The 15,635-nt window shown below is 38.5% G+C and overlaps 1 protein-coding gene across 1 annotated transcript; it reads left to right on the top strand.

Annotated features, from left to right (window-relative positions):
* The first annotated feature begins 784 nt into the window (after positions 1 to 784).
* Positions 785 to 15,625, top strand: LOC113673950 (uncharacterized). The gene is made up of 16 exons (XM_027190462.2): positions 785 to 901; positions 1,926 to 2,239; positions 2,527 to 2,668; positions 2,993 to 3,102; positions 3,294 to 3,352; positions 3,495 to 3,664; positions 4,464 to 5,119; positions 5,376 to 5,522; positions 6,913 to 7,038; positions 7,248 to 7,412; positions 7,918 to 8,124; positions 9,055 to 9,786; positions 10,064 to 10,297; positions 10,761 to 12,077; positions 12,567 to 12,729; positions 13,204 to 15,625. Exons 1-16 carry the CDS (start codon positions 826 to 828, stop codon positions 15,165 to 15,167), a joined length of 6,582 nt encoding a protein of 2,193 aa, XP_027046263.2. The 5' UTR covers positions 785 to 825; the 3' UTR covers positions 15,168 to 15,625.
* The last annotated feature ends 10 nt before the right edge of the window (positions 15,626 to 15,635 follow it).

Here is a 15,635-nt window from a genome sequence, read left to right on the forward strand (position 1 = left end):
CGCAGGATTTAGTTAATTAATCGATGTGGTGCCCGCATCTTTTAACATTTATTTAGCTTCGACGCTTCACCATAGAAGATATTCTAGACTTATTATTGCTCTTCGTCCTAAGCTGTGTTTGAAACTTTTCGCAGAGTCATGAAGGCGTCTCTTACTGGTCATTTCAAGCACCTTTTCTATCATTATTCAAATAAAAATATTTAAAATAATAATAATAAAAAAAATAATGATGAATTTCTATAGCGCCATATCCATTAGCTCATGAAGCTCTACAACACTTTGCGTTGGACTTTCTATGGGCTGCAATGAGCAGTTTACAATTTTTTGAAGGAATTTTTTTCAGATGCCCTCACTTTCCTACTATTTGTGAGAAGTGTGCAGGTTCTTAAACCAGTCAAAAACTCTCCTCAAAACCTCAAACGACACTCTTCGCTCTTCCTGTATAATGTAAAACAATGTCTGTTTGAAGGTAATTCTTTTCCTAGACTTCACCAAAAAATAAAGGGGTAAACTCTGACTTGAAAATTTTCTGCGCATCATAAGAAAACTGGTGCGTATTCTCTTAATTAATATTGGTCATATTCGCGTTTATTGTAGGTAATTAAACTCTAGATATATGACTGACTGGCTCGTGAATAATGGATAAAGGGTTTTAGCAGCACAAATAGACAAAATTTCACAGTAATTAGAAAACATGCTTTAAATGGAATTCCTGTTCACCTGTTCTATCGAATTGATGTTTACATGCTGTTTTTTATTAATAATTAACAAGAGGCTTTACTATTTTTATTGTGACCGTGGTGAGGTTTCAGTTGACATGGAAAAATGGAAGGAAGAAGTCAGATCCTCCATTTTCTCCTGGTCATAATTGCCTCTTTCCAACAGACCGAGGGAGTCTTTGGTAAGTTAAGTTCTTATATTTTTCGCCTATAGAATGCTTTATCACAAATCCGACAATTGTTGATACCCATACTATGAATGACTTCGAACACCGCAGTACAAATAAAAATATCAAAGTGATAGGACTGTATAATCCATGCATGAAGGGTAAATATATATCTCCGAATTCTTATTCCATTCCTGGTCTCAGCGATTCATAGAATTCTGAGAATGGAATAGTGCATAGCAGACCTGAATTTAGGTTTTGTAAAGGCAAGGAAAAACGAAACGAGAAATCCAGGATCATTGTTTATTATAGCAGACTTTTTGGATGAACCAGTAGAATGGTTAATTTAGGCGCTCTTAACTTCCCTCTAACCAAAGGAATCATTATTTTTCCCCGTTTGACATGGATATACATATTCATGGAAAGTTATTCATTCTAGTCTGGTAAAACATGCTGTGGTGCAAATGTCTAAAGTAAATGCACGTCAATTGGCGCGGCCTTTACAAAGAAATATAATCGCCATTTTTGACAGTTAACCTTAAACTTTTAGAATAAGCCCAATTCAGAAAAAAGCATTATTCCAAAACAGGTCTTCGCCGACACACGAATATGATAATAGCCAAAATTTCTGGGAAAAAAACTGAGCTAAGTAAATTTCAGGTGGACTCAGAGTAAAACATTCAAAATGTTTTACTCTGTGTATCAGTTCGAGCCTGAAGATAGTTTTGTTTCTCTCAAATATTGTTCAAGTGCCAACTGATCAGCGAGCTTATTTTAAGGTTCACGTCTCTGTTAAATTATAACAATAACGATAATAAGAATGATAATGAGTATTCCAATGATGGCGCTAATGGATCCATGTGGACTTTTCATGAAAACGCAGCACCCTGTTTGCAATTCTTTGCCACCCTTTTGCAAATTGGTAGAAAACGCGATTGTTAATTTTTACGAGATGGCTCCCTTAACATAGAACGTAACGACTCCGCACGCGCAAATAAGACTACAAATGACTTGCACACTATGTCATCGTCTTACGCAGATGACTGTAGCAGTCCTCTTGGAGTTCAAAATCGCAAACAAATCCCAGACAACAAACTAATGGCATTAAGCACCTTCCAAGATGATTTTAAACAATTTGGACCCCAACGTGGTAGACTTCATTCGTCGTCCGCCTATCGCGCTGATCCACGCTTAATAAGCAAGGACGGTCTGGTCTCCGGCGCCTTTATTATTGTGCTTCCACAGGAGAAGATTGTAACTGCAGTTGCGACTCAAGGTTTTAGGGACGAATGGGTGACAAAATATCAATTGGTATTTCATCCTGGAGATGGGGGTCCTTCAACTATAACAGAGGTAAGAAGCTCTGAGGTACATCTATTCACTTTCAACAAAAATCGAGTTGACCACGTCGTGATATTTCAGTTAGTGCAGCTAAGGTGTATTTTAAGTTATGGTGCCACGTTATCCAGAGGAGTTTCTTCCACACCCCTTTCTCCCTTGTTTTTATATTGGTGTAAGATCCCCTCCACAAATGAGTGAAAATTTGTTATTATGTTATATATCTTAAATCTATATGATCAGTTTTGAATCGCTGAAATTTTCCGTTTTTTATATATATATTTCAAAAAAATTAATTTTAGATTTTTCAAGGCAATATGGACGGCGACACTGTCAGGCTTAACGTAGTTAGCTTCCCAGTAAAGACGTCTCAAGTTCATATCTACCCGTTTGAATTGCATAAGAATATTGCTTTACGTCTTGAGCTCTACGGGTGTGATCCAGGTGAGAACGAGAACTTATGCATGACCCATTTTCGTCTTCCCGCAGGTGAGCATTAGCAAGAATACGCTTTTCATGCTATTCCGACGATTTTTCTCCAAACATATGTAATTAGAAAATAATAAAGCGAAAATTGTGCGAATTTTTCTAACACTCCACACACTACATTTTTTCAAAGGCCACCCTGTTACCCATGGCATTAGGGACACCCTTTGGCACTCTCTTTGTGCTAAGTTACATAGTCCTTATATCATTTAATTGACGTTTTTAATGTGTCCGTTTTTATTACAAGACGAAGTCATCAAACTCTTTTTGCATTTTAAAAAGGGTATCACTTTAAAGTCTGGCTAAAAGTACTTGACACACGCTTTAAGCTCTCCTTCCTGAATCGTACAAACGAGGAAACAAGAGAAAAAGAGGAACGTGTGCTATCTAAGGCAAGAAGAGAAATCTTTATATATTCTCTATATATTTTTTTCGATTTTTGTTTTGTTTATAACGTTGTGAGTCAGCTATTTGAAGTTAAACATTTATCATGCAAATGATAAATGTTTCCAGACATGGATGGGTATACAAGTCAAATATCGTATTTTTGTTTTGTTTTGGTTTTTTACAACTTCTTTTAAAGGTTAAAAGTTACCTTCAGAATATACCAGGATTCTTGGAAACAAAACTTCACAAGTTCAGGTTTGGCAACATATTGTGCTGTTAATTTTTGTCCTTTAACTTTTTCTTTATTATTGTTTTTCTGCTTGTTATTTATGTTCGTTTGTTTTTGTATTCTTGTCTTTGTGTTGCCTCTTTATTTGCATGCCTTTTCTTCCTTTAGTCCACCTCTCTTCATCAATGACTTACAAGATATACAAGAAAGCATCGTCGCTGAGATCGAAATCTACTGCATAGAATCGGCCACTACAGTGATTAAGAATGAAATAAAGAGGGCTTTAGCCAATCAAAGCGCTGACTCTATTTTTGACCAAAACATCCTACTTTATCCAAGTAAGTGTTAGTCCCTGGTTCAAGCATCAAATCCCAACACTTTTCGTTCAGGTGTTGCTAGAGAGTCTCATGGGAATAGGCAGCGGCCAACCGAACCAAAGAAATGGCGAGAGAAGCCGACAAGATTTCAAAATTAACACACGTGCTCATTCATAATTGATTTTGCCTTTGAAATATTTGTCGAGTGCGTGACAACAGAGTGCGTGACACTAACGTTTTAGACTAGATAAGCAGCGAAGTAACGCAAACATGTGGGCTGAACTGAAGACCAGGGTTAAACAATCAGATACCTTAGACCTTAGAAAATAATTAGAGACATTAGAGACTTAGAGACTTTTACATCATAGTGCCACTAACAAATGTGTGACTCCTGGGGATTTGCTTTTCTCTCAATTAATTGTAGATATATTATTTCTTATTTTGGAATTTTAGGGAATGCATTTTCCTTTTATTGCGCATAGATTTACTTTTCTTTAGTAATTTAGTTGCATTTTAAGGTCAGTAGGATCATTTTAATTGTAATAAGAGTGTTCCCAATTAGTGCTTGTCTTCCGCTGGAACTAGATCCTTTAGACACTGAACTAAAGTCGTAGTTATCATAATTACCACTATTATGATTAGTATGTATAATATACATTCTTTGTATACTACATTCTTTCGACATTCAATTGAAAATCTATGTTCAAGCTAATCATCTTACATGTGCAGGGCAAGTATAGAAGTAACCTACCGTGATAACTTAAACTTTGTGGTCCTGCTGGAATTCGTAATTGCAGTTTTTATTTCACTTCTTTTCTAGGTACTGACGAGTGTCAACCACCGAGCTTCAACATCTCCATAAGAAAAGACCCAAGTCACCCGCAGCTTGTTCCAGTCGACACTACAAATAACATGAACATGTTGACTGTGAAAGCAAAGCTAAACCCAGCATGCCCTTCTACCCAGAGGATCAGGTATACTTGGGAGATTGCAGCCGTTGATGTGAAAACAGGACTGTTTAGTATGATCTTCCCGTGGAGGAAGCCACAATATGGAATCAACGAGATTGTTTTAAAGACAAATTACATCCTGGCGGAGGGCAAATGGCTAACTTTCATTCGATGCATCGTTAGGAATGCTGACAAAAGAGGTGTATATCGTCTCAAGTACGATTTTGGTTTCATTAAACTCGTAAAGATGATGCCATTGAAATGTAGCGTGAAACCAAACCAAGGAAAGGCCGCTTTAGATGAGTTTGAAATTAGCTGCGAAGGTTCATATGAGCGGATCAGAGCCAGCAACTACACTGTCAAACTAGAATCAAGCAACAAGGAATTTATTCTGGCCACCTGGAGATCGCCTATAGGATCAATAACACTACCAGCTGGAAATCCAGAGGAAAATTATTATCTTCACTTACGTGTGGAGGCTACGTTTCCTTCATTGCCTTCACTCTTGGACAATGTTCAAGTTAAGGTAACTTAAAACTGAATCATTTGGCTCTGTATAAATGAAGTAGGTTGAGAATGTTGATTAATCTGTTGGCTTCCTTTTGAGGATGATGATTAGCAACAATAAAAAAAATAGTCATTGCAACTCCATGCCATAGACATTGCAGTAGGTTCCGACGGTAACAGCAATTTTTATTTCCACTTTTTGCTATTAAAATGATGCTACCTTTGATTGATAATCATATTCTAATACACAACTTAATATTTACAACATCGATCAGGTAAATAAGCCCGAACCTCACGAAATTCTTCATGCTGTAAGAAAGATTAAAGATCTCATCTCGGCCAGGAAATACGAAGAAGCTGCTTACAAAATATGGATCCTTCAACTATCATTAAAGGATACGAGTATCAGTATAAGGAGAAAGGTACGTGACATTTATATGCTCACCCAATACACCTTCATCACGCAGCGCCATCTTAGATTGCGTGGCGTACCAAACCGAGGCTGGACGGGCATAAGAAGTCGCGTCGTGACCAGTGAGCTGTTATTAGCGATTGAACTTTTCCTTACGATTGAAGACTTAGCCCGCAGTTTTTAATCTATGAAATATTAATTCATTTTATATCCATAACACTAGATTCAATTGATGAATCTAATATTCTTTTTACAGCATGTTTTTTATTTTACTTTTGGCTCATGCTGTCAAACGCACATGGTTATGTTTTGTTTGTTTTTATTAACTCGGATTTGGTAATATGTAATAATGAGATTCTCCCTCGTTTATTAGCGTTATAATATGCGGTTTAAAACGAATTTGCCAGATAAAGAAAGGCTCTACTCTGGTGTGCTCGGCTCACTTCAAGCCAGAGGATATGTATAAAACTATGACTGGGCTTACACGTCGAAGACAGCGCAGTTTGCATGGACCAAGGAGGGCAAAGAGTACCAACAAAAAAAATTGCAAGGGTAAAAAAAAATTGCGGACCAGCAAATAGGAGAGAAGCGACCTCAATTCTTTGTCAATTCAGTACGGTTCAATAGTCATAAAAAAACTGCTGGCTAAGTCTTCAATCGAAAGGAAAAGTGGATCGCTAATAACACGTGCCTCTAACAGCTTATCGGTCACGACGCGACTCTTACCTCGAAATCCGGCCCTTCATCTCGCCCAGTAGCGGCGAGCATTCGAAGGAAAGTTGAAGAAAGATAAATTCTCACCACTTTTATTTCGCTTGTCGTTAGAACAGAAATTAACGCAGCAATGATCGTGAGCCATGCTTGCTTGTAATCTTCACTCAAAACACTGTGATGTAACACAAAATCTATACCTTATAACCGTTCAGCCTCGATTTGATGCACCACGCAATCCAAGATGGAGCTGCATGATAAAGGTGTATGCAAACAACGTCTTGTACAAAGCTGGGCCAAGATAACCCACGGCTAGTGTGAAATCTGATTTCAGATCTGAAAGCTTTAATGTAAAGCTAAATTTTGTATAATTCCTTTTTCTACAATTCGATGGTTGGATGCTCTAAAGTGAATGGGGAAAATTATTCCAAAAAGGCCTAACCCTGATTAAAATGTATCCCTGGCTTTGCACTAATTGGCCTTGGAACAGCTGAAGAATTTCCAATTTTAGTTACCCCTGGCCAAAAGGATTTCTAATTGATTTTGTTTTACATACAATGCATGGAATAAAAGTTTTCATTCATATGTAGTTTGCCTTAAGAAAATTATAGTACTTGAGGTTTGTGTGCTCTATATATTTTTAAACTAACAACTGTAAAGCATAGCTTGTCTTGGTTCTTCTTTCAAAGGTTAAAAAAGAGCTTATACAAATCATAACCGACATGAAGATAATAAGTCTTCAACAACTCAAGCGAGTGGCAGCCTTTGTAGCGTTTTGCAACAAAATGAAAAAAGACGCTACGCCGCAGATTCAGGTACTTCTCTAAAATAAATCACTAAGGATATAAGCTTCTTCCTTCTTAAAGCCGTTACAAGCCTTCACAGTCTTGTAACAATATTTCCTACACATAATTTTAAGAAAATTACACTGTGTATCAGTAAAGTATATTTGCACTAAAACTTAATTGTCAGTACTAATTTGAATATCCTTTTTTTTCCGTTTTTTTCTTTTTTTTTTTTGCAGAACAGTTCTATCCAAATTCTTACAATGGCCATACATTTCTTGAAGAGCCAGATGGACAAAAACTTGAGTCATATTACGGATGTCATTGTGGAGGGAGCTACATTCATTCTTACAGCAGCGTCAGAAAAACCACCACTTGAAAACAGAACTGAAGACTCAGGAACGGTAATTTGACTTCTTTGGATTCCTGACGGCGGATAATTACATTTAAATGCATGATTAACTGGCTATGTAATCAGTTAATTTGGGTACAGAGCACAGCTAACTCTGTAATCAGTTAATTTGGTACAGAGCACAGCTAACTCTGTAATCAGTTAATTTGGGTAGAGAGCACAGCTAAAGATAACCTCTTACTCCTTACATTATTCAGAATCAATTTTTTAAAAGGATACCAACTTGCCTCAACAACAAATACAAGTGCTGAGAGGTAAAGCCAAGTTCAAGGAAGGGCTTTCAAACCATACGAGGAAAATAGACCCATGAAAATAAATAAGAAAATCGTGTTCAATGAATTTCTTTGTAATCCTGAGGAAAATACATCTTAACTGATTTTCTTTTTTACTTTTAAGTTAACATTTTAAACACTCCCTAAAACCTAGTGCTTACCACATTGTTGGTCTTACTATCTACAACACATAACTTACCTTCTGTGCTTGCTTTGTCTTCAAAGGAGATTACCGAAAAAGCAATAACGCTTTTACAGCAAATAGCAGTCATAAGAGGAAATTCTGCAACTGATACAGATCAAGTCAAACTTCGCTCCGAGGGCATTTCCATTCTACGAGCAAAACTGAAGAAGAGCAGAAGGGTCTTGTACCTAGAAAGAAATGAAGTTCACTTGCCAGCGGAACTACTACAACGGAGTGGTACAGTACAGGTTGGAAATTGCTTATATTACTAAGTACTAAATTGGTAGAGAGTCACTCTACTTTGTTTTACAATCAGTGTTTCTAAGTAACGCAGACGAAACGCGTTCTATTTAAGTTGCGCTTACCGACAGCCTTGGATTTAAAATGACAGCGTAACAAATTGAAATACTTTTTTCGCTTGAGTTACGTGCATTAAAAAATCGCGTCGACTGAACTTTTCCTAACGACGGTGTAATTCGAGAAATTTAACGCTTGATAATGAATCATAAAGGAGTGGTATGAAACTTTATTACACCCATTTTAAAAAAATCACTGATGGTCTCTGTAATCTGATTGGCTCTAATTGGTGCGATTTATTCACGAACCGCACCATTTTTTGCTTTAAATCACATCATTATCTTAGCCAATGAGGAGGCTACACTGAAAACAAAACAACCGATCAGATTTCAAGGCTTGTATAAAGTAACCAATCTAATTGCAGGAAAATGAAAGACAAAGGGTATCATGTGGAAAATTTTGCAACCTTTGTTTCCAAAACTCCCCCTAAAAAATGGATGGATTTAATTTCAAACTAGCTCAGTGCTGCATCAATAAAATATTTGAACTGACCAAGTCCTGTATTTGGGCGATTTCAAAATGGATGTAGTGATAATTGGACCTTGTGCCGTTCAATTTTGGTCTGAAATCATACTTGTGATTTCAAATCACACGTATGATTTCAGCCCAAATTGCACTCCACTTAGTTCAATTACCATTATAAATCTATCAGAAGGTTTAGAGTCAGCTGTTTTGATAGGGTTAAAAGTGAGGGGGTTATGCTTACATTTAGTTATACATACATTGACAGCCTAGCAGAATAAAAACAAGAGGCCTCGAGAAAAAAAAATTACATGCTTGTTTTAGGTATAACCATTACTCACTTCCTGTCCTCCATTTAGTTCATCAGGTTTGATAAAAATCCCTATATGGGGAATCCAGAAGTCGTTCCAGTGAACGTATCATACATTGATGTTACGTTTTGGTATAAAAATGAGACCAAGATGAGGATTTACAATCTTAGCCATCCAATCAGGATTGTGTTTCCCAGAGAGCCAGTGACTTCGATGGAAATGGAAGAACCAGCTGAGAGTCTATTTCTTACAAAGAAAACAATGCGTTATCACGAGTTTGATATACCCTCTCATGAAGCCGCAGTTATTGTGAGTATACGACCGGAAAAGAACATTACATTGATTGTTTATGTCAAGCACGGCACACGACCAACACCTGAAAACTACGACATAACTGTTACCTTGCCGAGGGCCAACCATACTTGTTTGAGTTTTATCAGTGAGGAGAAAGATAGCTGCACCCTTCGTGACCCCTACGAATTTGATATTTCACCAAACGTCACAGGACAAAATGGAACTCATTTCATCGGCATTAAGATTCTAGAACAATCACCAGATGCTTTAAATACATCAGTGGGAAAAAAAGGGGATCATGGTAAAGATGGCAAGTCCTTGGATCAGATGTCTTGTGTAAATGTTAAGCCACCACCGACTGCAAAAAGCAGTGTACCTCGAGAATTCGACCCTGCAGAGGATTTCAGATACAACCTTACTGTTAGAGTGGCAAGCTGCGTCTTCTGGGATGAACTTATGAAACAATGGTCTGTCTATGGAGTGAGGGTAAGTAATGAGTAGTACACGGAAAAGAACTCGGCCAATATCCAGCCATTCATTGAATATCCATTGAAACAAGATTTAGTGAAAAAAACTAGACACAGGTCTTTTTCTAGGTACTAGCCAGTTGCACTTGACGAGAGAACTTAAAGTGCCGGTGTGATTATGTCTGAGTATTTTTAATCCAAGAAAACCAGATATTTCTCTCAAATTAAAGGCAGCAAACAAGCACCGAACATGAAATAGCTGGCAATCTTTAAATAACTTTGTTTTAAATTTTTAGGTCGATCCTGAAAGCAACGAACATAGAGTTGCATGCCTAACCAATCATCTAACGATGTTCTCTGGCTATCTGTATGTAGCTCCAAACAAAATTGATTTTAAAAAGATTAGTCCAGACTTTGAGGATCTGCCACCAGAAAACGCAGTGGTGTTGTCTACAGTTTGCCTCATCTTTGTGTGTTATGCTGTGGGGCTGATGTTTGCCAGAAGGGCTGACAATAGAGACAAAAGAAAGGTAAGCTTTTTTACATGTAGCGAGGTGCACGTTTCTAATCAATCATATATTTCCCTCACTTGAATCATTTTCTTGACGCATCAGTACTATCAAGTTTGTTAACCCAAGGATAAACACAAATCGAACCAAATTTGCCTGAGAAAGTTTGATGTCTCAGTTGTGAGAACGTTTAAATGATATTTCTTCACTCTGAGAACGAAGATTTGATAGAGCACGGATTTAAAGATTTTGATACAAGTCCATACAGTAATATAATAGTCCAATAAGTCGTTGAGATTGACAGGGTTTTTAGGCTAACGAATTGTAGAAATTTAATTTTCTGTTGTAATATTAGCTTTGAAATTAAACCTTTTCCTTACGTTTTTCAACACAGGACTTTGAAGACATGCTTAAATTCATAATTTAAGTATTTTCCCATGCCGAAAACGTCAGTGAATCTCATAGGCGTCTCTTCCTCTCACAGGTTGTAAACACTGAGGCGACGTCGCATAGCCCCGGAGACTCCTCTAGTTACAGCTACCAGGTCTTCATCCAGACTGGAATGTGGTACGACAATGGCACAACTGCAAGAGTCGGTATGATACTTTTCGGCGAGGACGGAAACAGTGACATAATATACTTTATGGATCCTTGGAGAGAAAGCAAACTTTTCACACGTGGTAGCGTGAATACCTTTACCTTTAACCTTCCATGTCATTTAGGGCAGGTGTACAAGATAAAAATTTGGCACAACAACGCTGGCAAAAGTCCTTCATGGTTTTTGTATCAGGTTGGTGTAAAAGACCTTTCCACCAAGGAGACGTGGCATTTCATTGCAAATAGGTGGCTTGCTGTAGAGAGCCCTGACGGTGCAATAGACGTCGAGGTATCAGCTGCTTCGCGAAAAGAATTAACGAAATTTAAAAGACTGTTTCAGTGGCGGGCTATAACAAGCCTTGCAGACAGGCATTTATTTCTTTCGCTCTTTGTCAGGCCTCCGCAGAACCCCTTCACACGTTGCCAAAGGCTGACATGTATGCTGTCAATTATTTTAGTGTCATTAGTAACAACTGCAATGTTCTACAGGGACAATAAAAACGAAAAAGATCCAAATTCCTTCCAACTTGGGCCACTTGAGTTAAGCTTGACGCAAATTATCATCGGTGTGCAGAGCGGTCTCATTGCCCTGCCTGTTAACATCCTCACAGTGATGATATTCAGAAACACAAGGAGAAATGTGTCGATAGACTTCCCAGACGAATCTGAAAAGGAGGGTACCTCCTCTATACAGACACCAGGTTTTTTTCCTCCGTACTTCATCGTTGTTGGGTGGGTGATTTGCTTGACAACTTCAGTTACGTCAGGAACCTTTGCGATACTCTACAGCGTGCAATGGGGAGCGGAAAAAGCAAATCGCTGGCTGCTTTCCGTTGGAGTATCAATACTCCAGGATATATTACTGAATGGACCAATTATCATCATAGTAAACACATCTATCATGGCTTTAGTAAACAGGAAACCAACTGAGGATAACGAAATAGAAAAGAAGACCCAACAAGCAAACCTAGTGCACGTTGTTCAAGAAGATGAACTTGTAGCAAGTCACAAGCCGCCAGAGGAAGAACTAAAAAGAGCTCGAAGCTTAAAACTTCAACTGAAAAAGCTACGGCGCTTCTTTAAAGACCTGGTGATCTACGTTGTCTATGTCGTCCTGCTAATGATTGTGTGCTATGCAGACCGTAAGCCGTCAAGTTACTTACAGACAAAAACGTTAAAGAACACGTTCAGTGCATTCTACCAGGTAATATTGTTGCACGACTGTCTTGTATTCATGTCGCTTCTGTTTTACACCACACCACATACCCAAATTCATTAGGGTTATTCACCGCTTTTCTATCCCAAAATGCTCAAAACGACCATGCAGCAATTTATCTCAAGAGGTGCATGTCTTTCTTTGTTAGGACCTCCTTGTCCAATCGAGGGAGAGACGTAGCCTTACTAGTGGCCCATTTAACCGTGAAACAAAAGGACGAAGCTTACACCCTAGTTTGGCTAGTTTGTTTTTTCTTAGGCAAGAACAATTATTCTCGCAGCTACATTTCCCCTTGACCCGGGTCTATACCAGAGAATACCTCATTGCATCGCTTCATGCTAAAAGCTCTTGTAGTATGCGTCGGTTAGCTCCCTTCTAAGATTTGGAATCTAGGCACATCTATCTCTTCACCTCAATTTTTTTTCCTCCTATTAATTATTCTTTGACAATGAGAGCCGATCGTTTTATCTTATCTAGGTTCAGGATGCAAAATCTTTTTGGAACTGGTTTGAAGAAGAACTAGTTCCTGGCCTTTACGACAGTGAAAAGACTCTCAATGGTAGTGAGACCGGGATGATAAGTGGCAAGATTGGCTTTATTGTGGGCCTCCCAAAGATACGACAGATACGTATTAAGTCAGGTCAGGCTTCGTTCTTGCCACTTTTGAGATACCATCTTATTAGAATCAAGTAAAGTAGAACCGGTTCATTCTCCTAGAATAAGTCTCAGTACTTCTAGCCCAGCAGTATTACGAAGGCTAACTGCGTCTTAATCCAGGTTACTCGGATTTGCATCTGAACTGAAACATCAAGAGAGGGGGAATTCTTTAAACTATAATCAGAACCAAAGGCGGCAGCTTCAATGCTGCTTTTTGATATTTTTAGGCTATTTTCTCCTTTGTTTTGTTTTCATTTTTTTTATAGTGTTTCGGAGTGCGTGTTTTATCAAAACAACGATAAGCCCCTTCAGCCAACAATTCCTTCATACTATTCATCAGGAAGTAAATGATAACTAGATAAAACATTTTTTTGCGCTTAACTGCTCAGACAATTAAGATAACTCGATGCACGTAATTATTTTGATCATATACAGTTTTTTCTTTCATCATCCATAGAACCCACATGCAGTGTGTTTCATGTTCGACCAGTTTTACGCAAGTACTTCGATAAGCAATGCACCTCAGATTTTTCCAATTCAAACAAAGACACCACGCCGTATTATAAACCCGGATGGAAGACATGGCCAATTTCAAACATTTCTATAAATTCACAGCAACTTAACAAATTATGCCCAGAACCGTGGAGATATAAAGAGCCCATGGGACTCGGAGACGTTTTCCTACCTTACGGTGGCGGGGGTTACATAGCAAAGCTTGGATACGATGCAACTACAGCACTTATGGTCAAAGAGAGCATGGAAGAGAATAATTGGATAGATGACAGGTCAGCTGCGGTTATTGTCGAGTTCATAGTATTTGAACCCGCAAATCTTTTACTCACCGAAGTTATGCTCCTCTTCGAGAAGTTCGCAAACAGTAGAAGAAGTACAAGAATTGACATAATTCCTCAATATATTTTCCCTTCCACTGGCTCCTCTCTGCGCCCATTCTATCGCGTGAGCATTCTTTTATGGCTTATTTTAATCCTAGCTTTATTTTTTCTCGAAATCATCAAGGCGACAAAGCAAGGGCGAGGGTACTTTAAAGGCTTCTTCAACTGGATTTCCATCTTGCAGATTCTTTCATCTTGTTGCGCGGGTTTGACTGTTTTTCTGAAAGAGAACACCTTAAAAGCTTTTCTTCAACAAATACGTGGCAATCCCTTTGGGGATTGGAGCCCTTTCGAGCTCATCATATGGTCAAGTTTTGAAGAAATTATTTTGTCTATTGCTGTTGTGACGACAACCATCCAGTCTCTAAGACTCATACAGCTTAATCGTCATGTCCATGTCATGAAATGGACCCTCCAAAGCGCCTGCCGGTATATTCTGTCCTTCAGCGTAATTATCTTGATGCTTGCTCTCGCCTTCGCACAGTTTGGATCACTTCTGTTTGGAGCTAGGGATGAAGAATACGCGACACTCTATTTTGCGCTGCGTACAGTACTCCAAATGGCCATCGGGATAGGAAAAATACAAGTTAATAAGATGAATGGTGATTCAAGCGAATGGTTTGCCCCCATTTACTTGTTTGCTTGTATGCTAAGCTTAACAATTGTTTTCGTTAACACCTTTATTGCAATATTGGATGATGCGTTTCATCAGGCCAATGACAGAGAGTACCCAGGGGAAGGAGCGATTGTGGTTATGAAAAAATGCGTAAAAGACTGGTTCAAGAAAACTGGTAATGTCGAAACTGCCGGAGGAGTATTCAGAGAATCTCCGTTTCGAAAGACTATCCGAAGAAAGTCAAATCAACCTTTATTAAGAAAGGAAACTCCTGCAGAAACTAACAGGCTTTTGAACTTTGAGGGAAATCTTCGCAGTGAATCTCCAGTGCAGCTCACTGGATTTAGATGTCTGGACGACATTGAAAATGATCAATACAAAAACAGAGCAAAACTCGCCGAAAGTGAAAGTCTTTTGAGCTACGAAAGTCTTACCGAGGAGACTGACAAATTGGCAGGCCATCAGATCCTTTCTCAATCGGGTTTCACTGAATTTAAAACAGAAAGCAACGTGACAGAGGTGAAGGACCCTATTGTTGATGATGAATACAATTATTTAATTGACGCAATTGGTGACGTTTATTGCGATACTCCATCAACCGAAGAGGAACTGCTTCTGTCTGATATCACAAGAATCATGAAAACCGTACGGTCCGATTTCATGGCGGCAGTCCGAAAAGATGAAGACTGTTATTCTGCCTCTTCCTCTTCTCTATCATATGACGTTAGCTATGAGGAACTGAATGAGTCAGCATCTATGCTGTCTTTGATTCAAGCATGTAAGGACTCTTCGAACAGTAGTGCTTGGAGTTATGTCCGTGGCATGCTCAGGAGCCAAGGTAAACGTCTCCACCGAACCCTCAGGCGCCAATCCAAGACTTACAGCGAAGAGGAGAGGGAGAGCTATATATAAGTGGTAGCCCAAAGCAGAAAGACTGCTAGTGAAAAACATTATGTGTGGCGAAAGAGGTAAATGCCTGATATATGTATAAAAAAAATTTAAAAAAAAAAAACATGAACGCGAAAAGTGGAAATACACAGAGCAAAGACAAACAATGAAGACGGCAAATGAAACTTACCGATGCAACAGCGCGGGAGCGAAACCGACAGAGTAATGCGGCGAAATGAAAACGAAAGTAAACAAATTGAATTTGGAGAAGCCGAATTTACTCAGGGTTCGAATTTAAAAAGGGCGCGAAATAATAGCCTAGAAAATGTTTTATAAATGGAGCGGGTTATACAACAGACTTAATAACAATGAAGATATGGCACTCACTGTAACATTTTAGGAAGTTAAATCCTTCTGTATGAATTACACAGATTCAGCATTTAGTCACCGACTTTCTGCAAACTTTCCTTGAACTTGAAAAACCTTGCTCGC

The sequence above is a fragment of the Pocillopora damicornis genome, chromosome 7 (assembly GCF_964200805.1).
Source record: "Pocillopora damicornis chromosome 7, jaPocDami1.2, whole genome shotgun sequence".
Classification (NCBI taxonomy): Eukaryota; Metazoa; Cnidaria; class Anthozoa; order Scleractinia; family Pocilloporidae; genus Pocillopora; species Pocillopora damicornis.

Bases quoted from the DNA above. Each gene is read 5' to 3' on its own strand.
- LOC113673950 (XM_027190462.2), top strand. From the start codon at position 826: ATGGAAGGAAGAAGTCAGATCCTCCATTTTCTCCTGGTCATAATTGCC. The intron at 3,103-3,293 runs GCAAGAAGAGAA...CTTCTTTTAAAG, and splicing joins AGGAACGTGTGCTATCTAAG to GTTAAAAGTTACCTTCAGAA. The intron at 12,730-13,203 runs GTCAGGCTTCGT...CATCATCCATAG, and splicing joins ACAGATACGTATTAAGTCAG to AACCCACATGCAGTGTGTTT.